Here is a 19,650-nt window from a genome sequence, read left to right on the forward strand (position 1 = left end):
TGCCGATTTTATCTGATATTAGTGTAGCCCCTTCGGCTCTCTTTTTATTGCTGTTTGCAATGTATATCTTTTACATCCTTTTAATTTCAATCTAGTTGTATCTTTAAATCTACAGTGTCTCTTGCAGACAGCATACAGTTGGATCGTGTTTTTTAAATCTATTCTTCCAATCTCTTAATTGGAAAGTTTAATTTATTTATATTTAATATAATTGAAAAAGTAAGATTTGTCTGCCACTTTGCTATTTATCTTCTATATATCATACGTCTTTTTAAATCTTGTATTCTTTCATTACTGCCTTCTTTTTTTTTTTTTTTTTTTTTTTTTTTTTTTTTTTTTTTTTTTTTTTGAGACGGAGTCTCGCTCTGTCGCCCGGGCTGGAGTGCAGTGGCCGGATCTCAGCTCACTGCAAGCTCCGCCTCCCGGGTTCACGCCTTCTCCGGCCTCAGCCTCCTGAGTAGCTGGGACTACAGACACCCGCCACCTCGCCCGGCTAGTTTTTTGTATTTCTTAATAGAGACGGGGTTTCACCATGTTAGCCAGGATGGTCTCGATCTCCTGACCTCGTGATCCGCCCGTCTCGGCCTCCCAAAGTGCTGGGATTACAGGCTTGAGCCACCGCGCCCGGCCCATTACTGCCTTCTTTTATGTTAAATAGATGTTTTATTTAATTCTCTTATTTCATTTACTATATATTTTTGAATTATTCTCTTGGTGGTTGCCCTGGGGATTACCATTAATATCTCAATTTATAACCATGTGTTCATGTTAATACCAACTTAATTTCAAGTATACAAAAATGTTGCTCTAAAGTGGTCCCATTGTCTCCTCCCTCATGCTATTATTGTCACAAATTTCATCTTTATACATTTTGTGTCCATCAACATACATTTATAATTATTGCCTTATGCAGTTTTTTATTTAAATCAGGAAAAAGAGTTACCAACAACAAAATAAATTTGTAGTGTTTTATATCTGACTTCATAATTTATTTTACTAGTGTTCTTTATTTCTTCATGTTGATTCACATTACTATCTTGTGCCTTTTCATTTCAGCCTGAAGGATTGCTTTTACTATTTTTTGTAGGGCAGGCTTGTTAGAGACAAACGCTCTTGTTAGAGGTACACTTTCTCAGTTTATCTGCACATGTCTTAATTTATCCTTCATTTTTGAAGGATAGTTTTGCCAGATACAGAATTTTTGATTGACAGCTTTTTTTGTTTTTTTAAGAACTTTGTGCCATCCCACTGTTTCCAGCCTTCATGGTTTCTGATGTAAAATTAGCTGTTGGTATCATTGAGGAACGTTGTATTTGATGAATTGTTTCTCTCTTTGTGCTTTCAAAATTCTTTGTCTTTGTCTTTCAAAGGTTTCATTTTGATGTGTGCAGCTATGGATCTTTTTAAGTTTATCACACTTGGAGTTTGTTGAGCTTCTTGAATGCGCAGATTAATAGTTTTCATGAAATTGGGGGAGATTTTGGTCCTTGTTTCTTCAAATATTCTTTCTACTTCTTTCTCACCTTTCCTTCTGGGGTTCCCATTACGTGTGTTTGGCATGCTTGATGGTGTCTTACAGGTTTCTGAGGCTCTGTGTATTATTGTTCATTCTTTCTTTCTTTATGTTCCTCAGATTGGGTGACCTCAATTGACTGATCTTTAGGCTCGCTAGTTCTTTCTTCTGCCTGTTCAGATATGCTGTTGGGCCTGTCTAGTGAATTTTTCTTTTCCATTATTGTACTTTTCAACTCCAGAATTTCTGTCTGGTTCCTTATTACAATTTCTCTGTCTTCATCGGTATTCTCTATTTGGTGAGGCATTATCCTCATACTTTCCTTTAGTTCTTTAGACATGATTTACTTTAAGTCTTTAAACATATTTAAAATAGCTTCAAGTCTCAAAGAGCATACATTGGTAGCCACCTGCCCTGTGCACAAACCAAATTCTGCTTGCCAATTTCTTTCTTTCTTTCTCACCCTTCACACAACCCAGCTAGGACTCTGGCCTTTTTCTTTAGCTTGACCTCTACCCTCCTTTCTAAGGTCTCTCCTTTCTTCTGGATTCTAAGAAGGAGGAGACCCTTCGGGTCTGAGAAAGCCTCCCGTCTTCGTGAGCTTCTATTGCCCTTCTGGAGGAGGTGAGCTGCCCAAGGAGTTACGCAGTCTCTCAGGGGAACTAAAGAGAGGCCAGACATGCTCAGACAATCTTCCCTGTCCTTCTAAGAATTCAGTCATCCTGCAAAGCTTTACTCAAAAGGGATTGCGGGGGAAGACTGCAAATCAGGACAAATCTGAAGCTTTTCTTAAAAAAAGCCAGCTTAATTACTTCAAAATAATGAAATTATGGTACACATGCATACAAAACCCAAGACTTTAGTAGCCTGTTGCTGCTGGTTGTGATCAAAGCCCGAGCTTGGTTTCTGAGCTGGCCCTAGGAGCACTGCCACCTCTCCTCCCTTCCTCTGGGGAGCAGAAAGAGGCTGCACACATTCCAACAAAGTTTAGTCAAAAGCCATAGGATTTTACTGGATTGCTTATTCTCTCCCTTCTTATCTGGCTAAGGAGAGGGTTAACAGAACACAACCACCTTCTAAACCTCCTCCCCCACTTCCTAACTCTGTTGATGTTTCTATTAATAGACATATTAATTACTAACAATAGCAGTGACAAAGAACATCATAACTCCACCTTTTACACAATTCAGTGGAACCAATTTAATCAAAGTGCCCTACTTAGGGAGAACATTGCTAGAAATGACAGGGATTGGGAAACCATATGGTGCTTGGCAGAGGACCTGAAATCAATGTAGAAACTGAAGAGCTTGGGCAAAGTGTGTCACCATTTATCATTCTGGGGCTAGGGCTGAGTCAGATCCAAGAACTGACCCCTGGCTCTGGTTTGAATGTGGTACTTGCAGGCTCTTGTCATAGGACCAGGAGACTCCTCCCCCAACAGATAAGGACTCCTAGGACCAGTGAGGCCTGTGCTATCATAATGAATTATGAGTGGATCCATCTGACCTATAAAAATAAATACCACCCCTAAACAACACTGCAATGCTAAGCAAAAAGGCCTGAAGAACATAGAGAGAATGGGATTTCTTTTTTAAAAAATTAGAAATCAAAACATGTGAAGCTCAGAATGAATTTGGGAAACATAATTGGAACTGGGATTCATTGAGCACGTGTCTCACAAGGTCAAGGGCAGAGTGTTCGGGTGTGGACCAACATCAGGTGCATGGGCTCCCCAGGCCACTCTGGGCTGAAGCAAGTTGCGCCATTCGGTATGGTGCTTATTCATACACACTGCCCACAGGGCTCTAATGATTTAGATGCACAGGACTGAGCTGAGGGCAGGAGCATTCACCTCTGCAGCCACATGTTCGGTACAGTGTCTCACAAATAACATTTCCCTTGTAGGAACGATTGAGAGCAGAGCATCCTTTCTCAGGAACAAGGCCCACCCCCTGGTCAGCCGCTCCACTGGAGTCCCAGGTCCCTAACCTGTGGCCTAGGTAGACCTTAGGATTTGCCTCACTGGTGCAAATGAGTTGCTGCTTCTTGCTTTTGAAACAAAGTGTTGGCGTGTTCCAGCTGCTGCGATGCAGTTGCCTTTCAGACAGCGTGGTGCCCAACAAAGCATCCGTCTCAACACCCCGCGGCCTCCCCGGCTGCCACTAGTAGCAGTCCATTACCCTCAGGCAGCTCAACAACTCAATTTCCCTTGGGCTCCACGCCTCCACACAAAAGATGCTTCCCTGCCCTGTTCTCCTCCCTCCTGTTGTGAAAACAGCCTTCCTTGCCCTTACCCAGCTGTGGCTCTCTCAGCCGCTTCCTCTAGCCCCAGAGGCCCACTCAGAATAAGGACCTGCACACAAGTTGTGCGGCCCTGGGCAAAACCTGGAACTGCTTGATGTTCTGAGCCTGCTTTCAAATCTGCAAAATAGTGCTCTCTGCCTTACTCCCTCCCAGGCTAGTGTGAAGGTCCAAAGAGAATGCCTGGGAAAGAGCTTAGTCAGCTGAAAGGCTCTAAACAAATGATAGTTATTACATCGTCCTCTGTCTCCCCATGCAAGAGACCAAAACAAAGCAATATACAAAAGGGAGAGAAAATTCCACATTTCTTGGTAACTGGAAGAGCTGAGGCCATGGGTGAGAGCACCTCCCATTTCCCTGGGAAAGGAGAATAAGTAAAACTTGAATCCTTTCAATTAGAGACTCATCTAAGAAGAGTTTCTATCTTCCCACTCTACTTTGAAGTAGGACAGGGACCCAGCATTACAGACTACAGGGTTCTTACCTTGTAGTCCTGGTCTCATTCATTTCTGTATTTATCAAGCCTGGTACATAAACACAGTAGCAGGTGGATGGATGAATTTGCTGTCCAGTCAAGACTTCAGATAGCACATTCCTAATTGACCTGCCTTTACATATGTGGTTTCTAAAACACTTTCACACTGGGATGATGACAGAGTTCTGGAGATGGATAGTGGTGATGGTTGTACACACTATTGGGAATATATTTAATGACATTGAATTGTACATTTTTAAAATGTTAAAATTGTAAATTTTACATTATGTATATTTTACCACAATAAAAAAAATTTAAGAAGAAACGCTGTCACAAACATTTACGTTCCATGAATGAAGGAAGGATTCAATTCTCTTTGATCCCCAGCAACTGAAGCTGTAAGACACTCAGTGTTTGTCTCAGGTTATACTAAGAGATGAGAGAGCTAGAAAGGAAGACAAGCTCACGTACAGCCTTTGGTGCTTCACTGTGCTTGAGGGGAAGAAACAGCTAGAAATGCACAAGCATAAATTAACATGCCGTACAAATGCCTCTGCCATAACTCCTGCCTTCCTTCCCCCGAGGGCCTCACCCCACCTCACCCGACTCTCAGCTCCGCAGCGAGGGTGCTCAGTGCTCCTGGGCCTTCTACCCCTGCCTATGAACACGCCTCTCTGTGTGACCCGGCACTTGTAGACGAGCTTCTGGTTGACAGACCCTCACATCCTGTATGCCGACAGGAGCCCCTCGCCTAGCCCGAGTAGATCGCCAGTGTGTTGAATGACGACAACAACAAAAACAAGTGACAAAACTCTTTTGTGGTTCCTGGAATTTTGTTGCATTGACTATAGCAGGAAATACATTAATTAACACCCAGAAATGTGTTGCTTTTGCGTTGTGATAATTGACGGTAAAGACTAGAAATCAGCATAGAAGGATTGGCATTGAAGAGGGAACCTGAATATGCAGTTCAAGGATGAAGGGCTGACTTCGGCTTTAAGCTGATTCTGAGGGCCGGATTAGAACTGGGGATGGCAGAGCGAATCCCAAGGGAGGAGTTTATCTCCAACAGCGCTGTCCAGCAAGAAGACAGGCTGCCTCACAGGATGAACTTTCTGAAGCTCTGCTCTTAGAAATGCAGGTGGGAAATTAGGTGCAAAGGATTAAAAGGCCCCCGTCTACACCCCACAGCCCTGGACCTGAGGGCGAACTGAGAGGATATAGCACCGGCAGTACAGGGAGTCAGGATGGCCTGAGCTAGGAAGCTTTCCAGGCTCAAGAGGACAGGGGGCTAGTTCATTTCTCAAGTTCAGTTTCCCTCCTTCAACGCGTCTCTTCGCTTTCCCCCCTGCCCTACTTCTTCCCCCGCTTCCCCGCCATCCCTCCTCCTCTCTCTGCGTCCCCATCAGGGAGGGGAAAGCACCTGGCTTGGAAGTCTATCTAGCCCAGAGCGATTTGCTCGGCAGCTTCCCTGGCGAGGAGGGAGGTGCTGGATCCTGGCCAGAGCCCTGCCAGCTTCCCTATTGTGGCAAGTGAAATCATCAGCTTCACACTGCGGGTCTATTTAAATCAGCCTTTCATGTCTGATGGATTTAAAAATATGCTAGGAGTCGGCATCTTAAATACAAGAAACACAAACAAGCAGATGAAGCTGCATTTTTCCTTCCTCTGTGCCCTCCCCGCTCCCTCTCCCCTTCTTTCCCCTTCTCTCCTTGCCCCTCCCAAAGCAACTTTCATTCATAAGGCCCATCTCCCCTGCTCTCCCCTTCCCTGCAGCCCACTCAGTGGCCAGGAAGCCTTTAGTCTGAGGAGTGGCTGGGAGCACAGGGGTCTGGGTTCCCTCAACTCTGCCAGAGACCAGTAAGTACCCCTAACCTCTGCTGAGAGAGTGAATGCTGGGCGCCCTCACTCTAGCCAGTCCTCCCCTCACCCCCACCCCCAGCCAACAGGGTCCTCTGCATTGACTAGTGTGTACAAACAAGCGCTAGGCTGGCTGCGAACTGGCTCACTACGCTTACTACGCTCCCTTCTCAAATCACAGACAGGAAGGAGACTATGGCCCAGGCAGGAGGAGGGACGCGCCCAGGCTTTGAGGTCAGTGAGCGGCCAAGCTGGTCCCTGGCCCGTTGCCCTTGCTGTCCACAGCTGGCTCCACACAAGCCTTGCAACATCTTCCCCCTCAGTGCTGGGAAGGGGGTTCACTGCACCCCGAACCCTGCAACTCCAGTAATGCATCTGTGAGCGTTCCACAGCTTCCATGGCAGCAGGGTTCCTACTCTGTCCCCACATCACAAAGGATGGATATTCACTGGGAACCCTTCTGGGGCTTTGATCTAACCCAGTCTTCTCCTGCTGTAAATTAAGCCACATCCCCTCTAATCCCCACGCATCATCCCTTTGAGACTTGCTAAGTGGCCTCTCGTATGCCCCATCTCCTGGCAGGTGGCCGGCTGCCTGGCCAGCACTGCAGTCACTGGAATCATGTTTAGGAGCAGCTCCCCAGACACGGCAGTACTGCCCTGGCCCAACTGCACTGTGTCCCAGCCCACATGAGCCCCGGTGAGGGGCTACCTCGGGTTCTCAACCGTGGATGCAGGTTCAAATCACGTGCAGGGCTTTTCTTTATTTTTGGCAGTTTATTTTATTTTACTTTTATTTTATGTTTTAAAAGCAGGTCAGGTGCAGTGGCTCACACTTGTCATTCCTGGCCCAGATGGTAGGATCACTCGAGGCCAGGAGTTCAAGGCTACAGTAAGCTATGATTGCACCATTGCAGTCCAGCCTGGGTGACAGAATGAGATCCTGTCCCTAAAAATAATAATATCAACTCTTGCCCCCGCTCCCCAACTGCTGCTGGAAATTGTGATTTAATTAGAAGCTGGAAGACCTTTATTTTTCAATTGTTTAACATTACTATTATTAGTACCAACAGCAATGGAATGGAATAATAGCAAAACATCTCACAAGCTTGCAAGCGTTTTCTTGACCTTAGATCTGCTCTTTGGTGCCTCTTCCTCTTTGACCGCACAGCCTGCACTCTCTGAATCCTTTAAGAGAACGTTGATGACTTGCTTAGGGCCACACAGCAGGTCATTAGTAAAGCAGAGATCCCAATAGGGTGCTGAGGCCTCCCCAGTACTGCCAGACCCTCTCAGTGGCCCAGACAGCAGTCAGTGCTGATTGTCTACACCCAAGAAGGAGGTGGGCTCAGGGGCTACAGTGACTCATCCTGTGTCTGTGGGTGTACAACACACACATACACACACACACTGATGAAACCACACACACTACCCATTCTGATTTCATCCCTGACTCTCCTCTTTAGTCCTACTGTTAAAGGCCTGAAATACTTTCCACCCAAGTTTCAATAGGTGCTGAGGTGCCATGCCATACCCTATGCTCTTAGAACATGAAAATAAAGAAATCAAGAATCAAGGAGCTCCAAGTTGGTGAAGGATCTATATCAGCAAACAGGTAGAAAACAATGAGAGAAGGGTGATGCAGAATACAGGATGAGCATCCCTAGCTGGAAAATCCACAATCCTCCAAAGTCTGAAACGTTTTGAGCATTGACTGGCATGATGCCACAGGTGGAAATTCCATGCCTGACCTCAGGCGATGAGCCACAGTCAAAACACAGCCAAAACTTTGTTTCATTCACGAAATTATCAAACTATATAAAATCACCTTCAGGCTATGTGCGTAAGGTGTATAGGAAACACAAATAAATTTCATTTTTAGACTTGGGTCCCATCCCCAAGATATCTCATTATGTGTATGCAAATATTCCAAAATCCAAAAACATCCAAAATCCAAAAAAATCCGAAACCTAAAATGCTTCTGGTCGCGAGCGTTTTAGATCAGGAATATTCACGCTGTGCTATGGACATTGAGAATTGAGTGGGACTCTGGGTGGGGGCACGGGGTTGGGGGGACTCCTAGTTCTAACAAAGGGGTTCATGATTCGTGGGGGAAATAACAGAAGGAAATCAGGGAAGCAGGAGAGTGAAAGCTGACGGGGTCCAGGCGTGCGGGACACACGGCTTGTATGGCCAGGGGACTGCATAGGATGAGGACTCTGGGGGTGGGGGACATAGCTGGGACTTTGACAATGAATGGGACATGGGAGACCAGAGCTAGACAGCCTACCCCAGGCGAGCAGGAGTTTCAGTATCGGCCTGTAGATCACAAGGAGTCACTGGTCGGTCGTGGTGGTGGTGGGGTGAGGGGGTGGGGTTTAAACAGGACAGCGACATGAGCAGATTTGCAGTTGTGCCTGAAGAAAGAGGAGTGGAAGGATGGGGCGGGATGGAAGGCCGGAGGCGCTTCGAGCATCACCCTCAGGCCAGCACAGAGTAGTGGGTGCGGCCAGGGTGTGTGAGGATGGAGGTAAAGCAAGAAACTGCATAAGCAACAACCTCAGCTCTAACACGTACGCGTTTGTCTGCCCGCCAGGCCATATCTTCAATCTCAGTCTTCCCACAGTCCAGCGTGCTTCCAGGCTCCTCAGTTGTACGTCCCCCATCCCAGACTTCAAGTCATTAAATCTCAAACACTGAGTTTTTGAAACTGAAATCCAGACAGCCTCAGATTTCTGAAAATGGGATTTCTCAGAATGAGGTGAGGGCATGGGGATTGCACACTACAAGCTTCAAGTCAAATTAAATTTTTAGATTATTCATTACTTGAAATTCTCCAGGCCATAGTTTTCTCCACGAACGTGAATATTTGAGGCCAACTGTGGCTTGTGGACTGGGAGGGAATAACACAAAAAGCTACGTGTGTACAGCCGTGTAGAGTTCACAGGTCACTTCTGCAGCACGCCCTGTGGAAACAGACCCAGGCAGACGGACGACCAGGGCAAGGTTGGGGGTGGCAGGGCCAGGGCTTATCTGGCCGCAAGACCCCTGGATTCACTTTGTGCAGACGTGGAACGAGGTTTGCCTTCTCGATTGGCCATTGCTCCCCAGGCCTCCCTTGATCCTAGACACCACCCAGCTCTGCTCCCCACTCCTCTTCCCTCACAGAGCCCCCAGAAACCACATTTCCAGAGGCCCACTCAATAGAAACACTTTGCAGAGAAACACCTGAAAGAAAATCTTATCAGAGATCATCAATAGGCAACATCAGAAGAGACAAAGTAACTCCCCGTGTGGATGAGAGCCAAGCGGTCCTGGCCAGGCGCCAGCCAGCATCCTTAATCCCGTTTGCTCTCAGTTATTAAAACGGTTTTCCAAGAAATGGGCCATCTCTGTAGGGTCGCACACTGACGAACGGCAGTCAAGCGCCGGAGAAACCTCCCATCGTGGCGGTTCAGCCTCCATTCCTCCGGCGACTCACTGGCAAAGCCTCCACGGTGTCTGTCTGCAGCCCGGGCAGGAACTTCTTTTCTTCTTCGAGTGTTTACTTCTCACTCCTACCCCCAACTTCCACCAAAAATAAGCCATTCTACTCTCCTCCACTACACAGTTGGGGGCGGGATCTTCTTAGAAAGCTCTGAGCCCAGGGTCACAAAATAAGAGCTGTCGAATCGCAAAAATCACCGTTTCTTTAAGCCGAGTGGGGACCTGAAGATCATTCTAGGCGAATACCTTCCTCCCATAAATGAGAATACCGAGGCCCAGGGCAGGGCAGTGAATAGCCCCAGGTGAGAGAGTAGGTTCGGAGATTAGGAGCAGTAGGCAGGTTGGAGACTGCCGTGGGCACCATGGCATCCAGTCAGCATTCACTCATTTGGAAAGATGTATTAAGCACCTGTGATGGGCTAGGGACTTGCACTTGCCACTGACAGTCGGCACAAGTGGGATGCAGAGCCTGCTCTCAAGGAGATCACAGTCTCCCGGGGAGACAGACACAAAAACAGATACTGAAAACGCAGCCTGGCGAGTGTGGGGCACAGATGGTGGGCTTCGTCCACCTCCAGAGAGCACGGGAGCCAGGCTGTGGGGCTCAGAAGAGCCAATGTGCCCGAGTCCTGGAGGTGTGCAAAGCCTGGCAGAGTTCCCAGGAGGAGCAGCTAGTCTCTGTATTGCTCATCTCATACCTGGCATGCTTCTCATTTAACTCCTACCCAGTGCCACAGGGTAGATAACAGGATTCCCACCGTTTGTAGGAAAGGAAACTGAGGCAGAGAGAGGCTGAATGAGTTGCTCAAGGTTACACAGCCAGAAGTGGGAGAATCAGGGTTTGCATAGGCTCCTCCGGCTCCAGGGTCCACACTCCTAACCACTGCCCTGTGCTGCTTCTTATCTCAGGTCATTCTGGGTCCTCAGTCTAGGACACCATGGGAAAGCTCCTGCCGACTGGCCCGTTCCACACTCTGCAATAGGCAGCCTCAGGCCCCGAGTCTCGTTTAATGACCTCAGATGCCTGGAAGTCCTGGCCCTGCTCTGAATTCCCCTTGCATTTCTTTTTTTTCTTTTTTCTTTTCTTTTTTTTTTTGTTTGAGATGGAGTCTCGCTCTGTCGCCCAGGCTGGAGTGCAGTGGCGTGATCTCGGCTCACTGCAAGCTCCGCCTCCCGGGTTCACGCCATTCTCCTGCCTCAGCCTCCCGAGTAGCTGGGACTGCAGGCGCCCGCCACCTCACCTGGCTAATTTTTTGTATTTTTAGTAGAGACGGAGTTTCACCGTGTTAGCCAGGATGGTCTTGATCTCCTAACCTCGTGATCCGCCCGCCTTGGCCTCCCAAAGTGCTGGGATTACAGGCTTGAGCCACCGCGCCCGGCCTTCCCCTGGCATTTCTAATCTAGGTATCTCCAAAGCCACCTTTGGAATCATTCGCAAGCAACACAGGATCCTATGCCTTCTTTCTTTGGCCACATGAAGCCAGCACTCCGACCCACTGTGGAGAGAGACTCTGCTTGCACTTGTTTTTCCTTCTCTCCCTGGGAGAGCCCAGAGTCATCTGCATGTTCTTGTCTGGAGCCCTCAGTTCCAAGAAGAGAAAGAGCTGCCGTTTATAAGCAGCTGCCTGTGCCCCGGGGTGCATTACCATGTGATCTCACATGATCTCATTTAAATCCTTCAGTGTCATTTGACACTGGCAGCAACCCTGGGAGAAAGGTGTTATTATCCTCCCCATCTAACAGGGAAAGAATTCACACAGAAGCAGCCAATTCCAGTAACTCGCTGCCAGTCTCAGCTACTCACTGGGGGAGCCAGGCTCAACCCCAGGCCTGTTCGTCTCCATGGCTGGCTGGAGTTCAAGACATCTTCCATGCCCATGCAACAGAGCTGCGTGTCTATGAAGCCTGTGCCTTTGGCTTGAAGTTCGATGCTCTATCCAACAGAGGTAACCAGCCATGGCCAAAAAGCAGTTGTCATGATATCAGAAACCCATTACAACCCACGGAGCCTCTGAAAGATGCTTCAAGAATATGTGCTGTGAGTTGAAAGTGATGCCAAGCATTCTGCTCCCCTGGAAACAGCTGCCCAGGGCTTGAAGCAACAAGAGCAATCCCCAAACGCAGATCCAGCCTTGCACCGACCCTTCCACCTGCCTTCCCCCTCCCAGAAGATGACATACTCTGAGCCAAGAGGAGGCTGTCCTCCTGGGAACAACAGTATGACATGACACCAGACAGGATGATGCAAATGATCTCAGAGTTGCACAAACTGGCCGGCTGCAGATTCCCTCTGGGTGAACAAGGCAATCCTAAAACGAAGCGATCTGTATTCAAGCCACTGTCAACAACAGCAACCAAAAGAAGCCTCAGTCCCCATCCTTCACTCGTGGTTCCTAGAGGTTCTGCCGGTGCTACAGATGACCTGCTCTGTGGTTGATTTTCTGAAGTAGGCAATGGGTTAAGCGTATTACCATTTTTCCAGGGAAACAATTGCCAAATTGAGCTCGTTAGATGGTGAGCATGTGTGGCATGCAAATCTGGTCCTGTCACTTTCAGGACTAAAAAGCCTTTAGTGTTTTCTCATTGATTAAAAGCCTTCAGTGTTTTCTCACTGCCTAAGGAAAATATGTCCTTGACATGGTTTGCAAGGCCCTTGACCATGGAGCCCAGACTGTATCTCAGGCCTCCCTTCTCTGGGTTCTCCCCTGGTCCTCTGCGGGCTCCTCTTTTTCAGTTGTGCCAAGCTCTCTGGACTCCTTTGGGCTGGGCCCCGGCACTGGCTATTTTTGCTGGATCCTTCCTCCATCTCCCCCTCCTCTCCCAGTTTTTAAGGCCTGTTTAAAGTCCTATCTTCAGGGAAGCTCTGTTGTTCTCAGGCTCTAAATAGCAGTCTCTTAACTCCCTCAGCCTCTGCTTCCTTTTCATAATATTTATCCGTCTTGTTTAGTGTCTGCTCCTCCAGCAGCCAGTAAATTCCAAGAGAGCAGGCTGGCATCTCTTTTGTTCAGTGCTGTATTCCCAGCACCTAGCAAGAAGTCTGCTACACAGGAGGCACCCAAGAAGTATGTATGGAGTGGAGGATGTCAGGAGAGACCACTCATGTAGTGCTCCTAGTTCCAACTGGGTGCAGAACCGGGGCCTCGTGCCGAAAAAGAAGTAGCACCCCAAGTTTCATCTGCACGCCGTGCCCAGCATGCAGGTAACAGGTGCTGAGTGAGTGTACCTCCCTCCTGCCTCCTAACAGATCTTCCATGTTTCGTGGTGACACCGTATTCCCAGACCACAGAGCTGGGAATATACCAGCAGAGAACATACCGTTTCCACGTCTCTAAGTTCTGCTGCCCGTTCCTGCACAGATGTTTTCTCGGGAGGCCCGGTCCTTCCCTGGGCACAGAGAAGGACCCTTACAGTTCTGTTCTTCTGTTGCCTTCTGACTCAACGCCGTAGTGGAACGTGCCTCTGACACAGTAATGGCAAAATTTCTGACAGTGGGGAGTTGGTTGGTAATTTCTTGATAAGTGTAGCCAAACTAGTCTTAAGCATTGATGTGGCTGTTGCTGTCATCAAGATTAGGCTCTCAGTCTAGTCCCCACCCCGTTCCCCTTGCTGGTCCCCAGAATGTGCTTCCAAGCCGCTAACTCCGGCCATCAAAGAGAATAGGTACTCCAAGGATACACATTCAATAGATTATTAACTAAAACTAAATATGCTAAAGGAATAATTCTCCCAGGAAAAGCAGCATGTGTTGAATTCCAAAGTAAAATAACACTTTGGATTATCTCCTGCTCTTCTCCCTGGTATGCAAAGCAGGCACTGGGCTTAGTACGCTAGGCGCAGTCTCAAGGTCACCAGCAAGTTCTCGTGATTAGAAACGGATGCGGAGGCAGCCAGAAGGTGAGGCCCTGCCCAAGTGCCCCAGGTGCGTCTGTGGCTTCTCTGCAACTGAGGATCTTTTCATTCTAATGGAAAGACATACACCTATTGGTGCCATGGAGGGACATACTTGGATGCCAGTTAGTCCCAGCGTGCCAGAGGGCTAGGAGATGGGTTTTAAGATCTCCACAGGCCACTCTTGAAGCACTTAAAGAGCCAGTGAACCGGACCCCTGAAGCAGGCCACTTCCGCCCAGGGCTTTTGGAAAGCTCTGCAAGCCTGTCACCTGAAGTGCTGCCCCAAACTGACTGTGGTGCCTGCTGCCCTCAGGGCCTTTGCAGATACATGGGGTTCCACTCGGTCATCTAAATGTGCCTCTCAAGAGCAGAATTGCAATCCAGAGCAGAACGGCTATTGAAGCAGCAGTTATCACTAGAATCTCATTGTGCTTTGCATTTTTCAAACACATTTTATATTCATTTCATTCTGAGTTGTCTCCTTTTCAGCAGAAGAAGCTATCGAGTCTCATAGTGACTTGCCCAAGGTCACATCGTCAGTAAGCAGCTGTGCTGGGAGGTGACTAGGTTCCTTGGCTCTAAAACTCCTGTCATGCAGCAGAGCTGTGCGGCGGCTGATGGCTGCCTTTGGAAATGGGGACAGCAGGGGCCTGGGTCTGGTGACCCGCATGCTACGGCTTTCTCTGCCCCGTTTGCTCCAGCTGCTCTCCAGCCTTAGGTGCCAGCTAATGGTTGGCACACTCCCTTTGGCACTTCTATTGTGAGAAATGACCTACTGCCAGCTTTAAAAAGGGCCCTGGGCCTCCCGGAGCACTGTCATTCTCTGAACATGACAGGCTGCCCCCCGCCTCACCATGGAATTCACAGAGAGCAGAAAATTCAAGCATGTTCTCTTTCTGTTTCTAGGGCTTAGTGACTGAGATAAGCCAACCAGCAACATAGCTCACCACCTCCTCTGACAGAGGTTGGGTTGCAGAGCTGGGCTAAGAACGGTGGCTGGCCCTCGGGGTGAGATGGGTAGAGCTAGAGCTGGTAGGCAATGGCAGAGGGACCTTATTTTCTTGAGATCTGGACAAGAGCAGGCCCAGCCTAGCTAGACACTAACAATCGCCAAGTTCCATTATGCCTGCTGTCTCTGCTATATTGCTGCTTCCTAGGTCAGTGCCTGGAGCCTCGTAAGTATCCAGTACTGGGATATGTTGTGTCTGAGCCTTGGCTGCATATGAACTAATTGCTTCCAATGGGACGGGGACATTGGAGGCTCCAGACCTGGAGCTCAGCACATCCACCGTGAGTTAGACACGTGCTGAGGAGACAGATCACCTGTCTTCGGGAAGTCAGACTTAGGTTGGAAGTCACCAGACGACAAAATAAGGGTCTGGGTAAAATATGCCACAGCCTAGGGTTCTAAGGAAATCTAGATGCCCCTAGGTAGGGCTGTGCTCAGAAACAAGGTATCCAGAGAGATGCTAGTCAGAACCCCAGGCAGGTAGCAGGGATCCTGAAAATTGTTTCTTCAGGAAGAGGGCTCCAAAAACAGGGCTGGGGCCCTCGGTGTGGTAGGGAGGGGGATTTGCAAGAGCAAGACAGAGTCCTCATACTATGTGAGACCAAGGAGATCAAGGCAGGGCACATGCCGGGTAATCAGAACTGCCACTAGGCCGGGGACAGACTCCAGGCCAGGTGAGCACGGTGCAGAGACGGGCCAAGATGTCTGGCTTAATTTCATGCCACTACTGAGGTCTGGAGTGAGGTGGAGTCTGTAGGTGGGATTGCAGGTATGACGTCAACGGGAGAGGGAGGCTTCAGAGATGGGTTCAGGGAGGGCCTGGCTAAGACCTCATTTCCGCCCATAGAGTTTACAGAGGCTTGTGTCTGTCTAGGGCAGATGGCCTCCATGGGGTGGTTTTTATGAAGTAGAAAAAAATATTGGCATCTCCCAAGGAGCACAAATAGAAGAGGCCGGAGCCTGCAGGTCCTGGGTGGGGGGCAGGGGCTCATGGGCACATATCCATGGGAGTCAAGCAAGTGCTGGGTCAGCTGCCACTCTCTTCCCAGCCACCCTCACTCTGCTCTCTTCAGGCAGGTCCCCGCCCTTGGAGCTTGTGGTTTAGGAAGGGAGAGAAACCATGCCTCCATGGACTTCAGAACAAGCACAGAGAGGCCTCTGTACAGACAAGCCCAGATGCAGTCACAAAAGAGGACCACGTTTTGGGAGAAGCGAGTTGGGAATGGAAGGGCAAAGTTCCCCGGAGCAGGAGAAGAGTGACAGGCGAGAAAGTCTCTAAAGGGTTTTGTACAATCTCAAAAACGAAAAAGAGGCAAAGAGTCAAGGAAAAAACAGGTTCCATCAGTGAAGTCATCTTCATAGCATCTCTGTTGTCGTCCGAGACCTCATCTGAAGCACTGACTTCCATTCAGAGGCTGTGGGAAGCGGAGATTGCTTATTTCCCACTGAATCGGAGGGAGATAAATGACAATTCCCACTGGAGCATTCCCCTGAGCAGGCGGGAGGAGGCTGCTGTGAAATTGATCCCTTATGCATTGCAGGCTTCCCTTCTGCAGCCCAGGGGCAGGGAGGGGTGACGGTGCGGCACCCCAGGGGTTGCACCGCTCCAGAAAGCTAAAGATGGGGGTGGGTGCAGCATAGGCCCCTGGGATGACCCTCTTCTCCTGATGGCCAGAGAGGCCCAAAAGATTACTGGGCCTTTGCTCAGTCTGGTCCTCCCCCAAGCCTCTTGCCCCAGCAGCCTCCCCAGGTCCTGGGGTGTCAGGGATGCCTGCAGACCCCAAATGCCTGGAGCACCCAGAAGGCCATCATTCTGACTGCTCCACTGGGCTCCTGACAGTGTGGGATTTTGCTGGTTGACCATGGATGGGATCCTGCACCAGGCTGAATCCGCTTCCTGCCCAAGGCTAGACCAGGTCAGTAGGCAGAATCCAGGGGACCCCAACTCTCACCACAATGGAAACCTACTCCTGAGCTCTCCTCGAACGCCCCCCGAGGAAGCCCCCACTCCAATGTCCTCCTTCAATCTCCTCTCTCCTCTAGCACACTTGCTTCTGTCCCCTCTTAAGTTTCTCTATTTTTCTTGCCCGATACATCTACACAGAAAGCATTAAATAATTTTCACTGTGTTTTTCTCTAAGTATAAAAAAGACAGTCTTAGCCTCTGGGCCCGAGGCTCGGAAGAATCAGTGCAGGGCAGGGGAGGGCACATTAACTGGGAATTGAGACCTTGGCCCAGCTCACCTCAGCTACCAAATGGCTGGGGTAAGGCCTCTGTGTGTAACTCCCAAGGCTTCACGGAATTGACAAAGTCCATGGACATCAGAAGGTTATGGAACTGCAGAGGCCATTGCCATTGGGTTCAGTTGTCATTATCCAGGGGCCCTGCCATCACCAGCACTCCCCACCCATGTAAAGCCAGGCCCGAGGTCTCCCCTGCACCTCCCCATTCCTGGATCCCATCAACTCCACCCATCATCTCTAAATGGCCCCTTTTCCTTCCCCCACCTGGAATGTCTCTTTCCGGGGAGGTGACATAGATGAGACTCATGGTCTTGGAAGCTAAAGCATAACTCAAGACCAGACCAAACCAAAACACTCCACCACGCCCTGCAAAGTACATTGTATTTCCATCCTTCATAGATTCCACTGTTACCTCGCCTGGACCAAGGCTGGGCGTTTTCCTAACAGGTCTCCAGGCTATGCATAGCCGCCAATTCTGGTGCACTCTTGGTTAGCTCCTGTCCCCAGTCCCAGCTCCATGACTTTCTTCTCACCCTCTAAAGCAGGACCCCTCAGAGACCATGGGAGAGATGCTCTTAGGCCAGCCTTGACCTCTCTGCTGAGGAGCAAACGTGAACCCACGTAGGTGCTGCTGCCCTTGAGTCTCTACACCATGGTGGCCTCTGGCTTTCCCCCAGCCCTCCCACTTCACAGCACAAGGAACCAGCCATCCCACGGTTTTGTTCTCATGTGTGTTTATTGAGCGCCCACGGAGTCCGTGGTATATGCTCAGGGTTCAGAGCCACAGTCCAGTCAAAAGGAGACCAGAGCTAGTACAGAGAATGTTTCATAGCTGCTTAACATCTGGTAAGGGGTGGGGAAGGGGCGAACTAATCACAAAACAAATTCCTATTCAAAAGCAACAGAATCTCCTCTGAGAGTAATATATATTCTAGGCACACGCGCACGCACACACGCACACACCCTTCTGAGTGAACACCTAGGTCTACCCACTTGGTTGTTGTATATGCATGCATATACAGGTATCTGTGGGTAAACATCAGCTCTGCTGCTCGCATTCACACGTGCACGCACACACACGCCACCGCACACAGATAGTCTGGCTTATGCTATCAAAGATGCTATGTCTCCAGGTTCTAGTAGAAGCAGTCTGTCCTAGACACCCGCAGCATGCAAAACTCGGAAGACCCGGAGAGTCACAGTTAAGGAGGAGACGGGGAGACGCGAATACGTTTCCACCCTCGGGGCCCAGCCACAGCACGCGAGGTCGCTCTTTGTTGGCAACACAAAGCCTTCGTGAAGGGCTCCCAGGGCAGAGCGGAGGGGCTGGAGGCCTTCTGTCCAGTGGCGGAGTCCGCGGGAGCCCTGGGGAGTTCACCAGTCTTCAAGGCAGAGTTGAAAACTCTGGTTTTCAGGTGTGTAGTCCTGCAAACGGTATTCTTTGGGACGGCACGGCAGATCGAGGCTAGAGTTCCTTTTCTCCTTGCTCTCTGCAGCTTCCCACGTGTGCTAACGCATTTTGTAGTCATTAGATACAGATGTTTCACACAGCTGTCCCTTAAAATCCAAGTCTACTGTGAAATCGAGGTCTCGCTGCAAGGCAAAGAGAGAGCGAAGGGTCAGGCAGCCGTCTGGGTACGAGGCCACAGCCCCACTCTCTGGCACCGCCTGCCCCCGGCACCATCGGGATGGGTAGCACCGGCGTCTTAAAGCTTTCTGGCTAAGGGGTTCCCCTGAACAGCCCACAGGAATTCATTCTGCTCCCTCCTTGTCTTCACAGGAAGTTCTTCCATTTCTCCCTAAATCCTTCCTGCTCTGATAAAAAAAAAAAAATGTTCCGAGTTCATCCTGGAAGTAAACTGATGGGTGGTTGAGTGTTCTGTGAGGTGACCTTCCCAGCATTTTGCAGATACTTTTAGCGCACGTGCCCACACGTGGGGCTGCCCAGAAAGCGCCAGCCGGTCTCCCTCGCTCTAGGCCAGCTGAAGAGATGCACGCCAAACATCCTCCAGCCACCAGGAGCTTATCTCCTGGCCCAGCTCATGCTAAATGAGGTAGGACCCATTTATTTGAAAGCCTCTCACAGAAAGAGCTGGAAGCGGTCTTCAAAGCCAAGACAGTCCAGAATTGGACCCAGGGAAAACCTCTATTTGCGGAGTTTGAGGGATCAAGCCTGAGTCCCTCAATGAGGCCCAGTCACGTCCACATGTGGCTACCAACTGCCTCCCTCAGTAAGTTTCTGATTGTTCACGAGACACTTAAGAACCTGGGCAAGTGGGTCCTGAGTGAGCCAGCTCCGTGGGGCCCTTCTCCCCTATGTCCCTGGCCCCACTCTGTGACACAGGTGGCCTCGGCACTTACCACATTTTTGGCATTTGGCTTCATGGATATGGTCCCGTAGATTTCCTCCCCCCTCCGGACAGTGAGGTAATCTTCCAAATAGAAGACGGTCTGCTTCCAGTGGGTGTAAGGAGCGTCGGGGGCTGAGGGGTCAAAGAACAGGGGAGGTGGGAAGAAAGAGTCAAAGATGATGTCTCCAAAGGGATGAGGCTGGGACCCTGCATAGAAGTTACTGGGCTTCCCCTGGGACTCACTGAAACCACCCGCCCCAGCACTCTTGTTGGGTCAGGTGCATAGTCCTTATAGCCCGCCTCCAAGCCCCATCAGAACTCCCACTCAGCCCCAGTGGCCTCTCCTCCCATCACATCTCCATCCCCTCAGTACTGATCTTAGCTGGGGATCAGAAGACAGACAACCTGATACTACAAGTTCATAGCAAGGGATGGATGATGAATGCCTTGTCACCCACTCAATGCATCAACATACATGTGTCTGAACATGCTGCTGTTTTTAATTAGTTCAACAGAATGAAG

At 49.5% G+C, this 19,650-nt stretch overlaps 1 protein-coding gene across 2 annotated transcripts in view; it reads right to left on the reverse strand.

Moving 5' to 3' along the window:
* Positions 1 to 17,494: 17,494 nt before the first annotated feature.
* The window catches only part of PRMT8 (protein arginine methyltransferase 8), a 209,537-nt gene continuing 207,381 nt past the window's right edge, over positions 17,495 to 19,650 (reverse strand). For both annotated transcript variants that reach the window (XM_025402041.1, XM_025402040.1), the window contains exons 9-10: positions 19,139 to 19,260; positions 17,495 to 18,370 (exon numbers count right to left, since the gene is read on the reverse strand). In XM_025402041.1, the coding sequence (XP_025257826.1) occupies positions 18,287 to 18,370; positions 19,139 to 19,260 (206 nt within the window). In that variant the 3' untranslated portion in view covers positions 17,495 to 18,286. The remainder of the gene's footprint in view (positions 18,371 to 19,138; positions 19,261 to 19,650) is intronic.

Source organism: Theropithecus gelada, chromosome 11 (genome assembly GCF_003255815.1).
Source record: "Theropithecus gelada isolate Dixy chromosome 11, Tgel_1.0, whole genome shotgun sequence".
In the NCBI taxonomy this organism is placed as follows: Eukaryota; Metazoa; Chordata; class Mammalia; order Primates; family Cercopithecidae; genus Theropithecus; species Theropithecus gelada.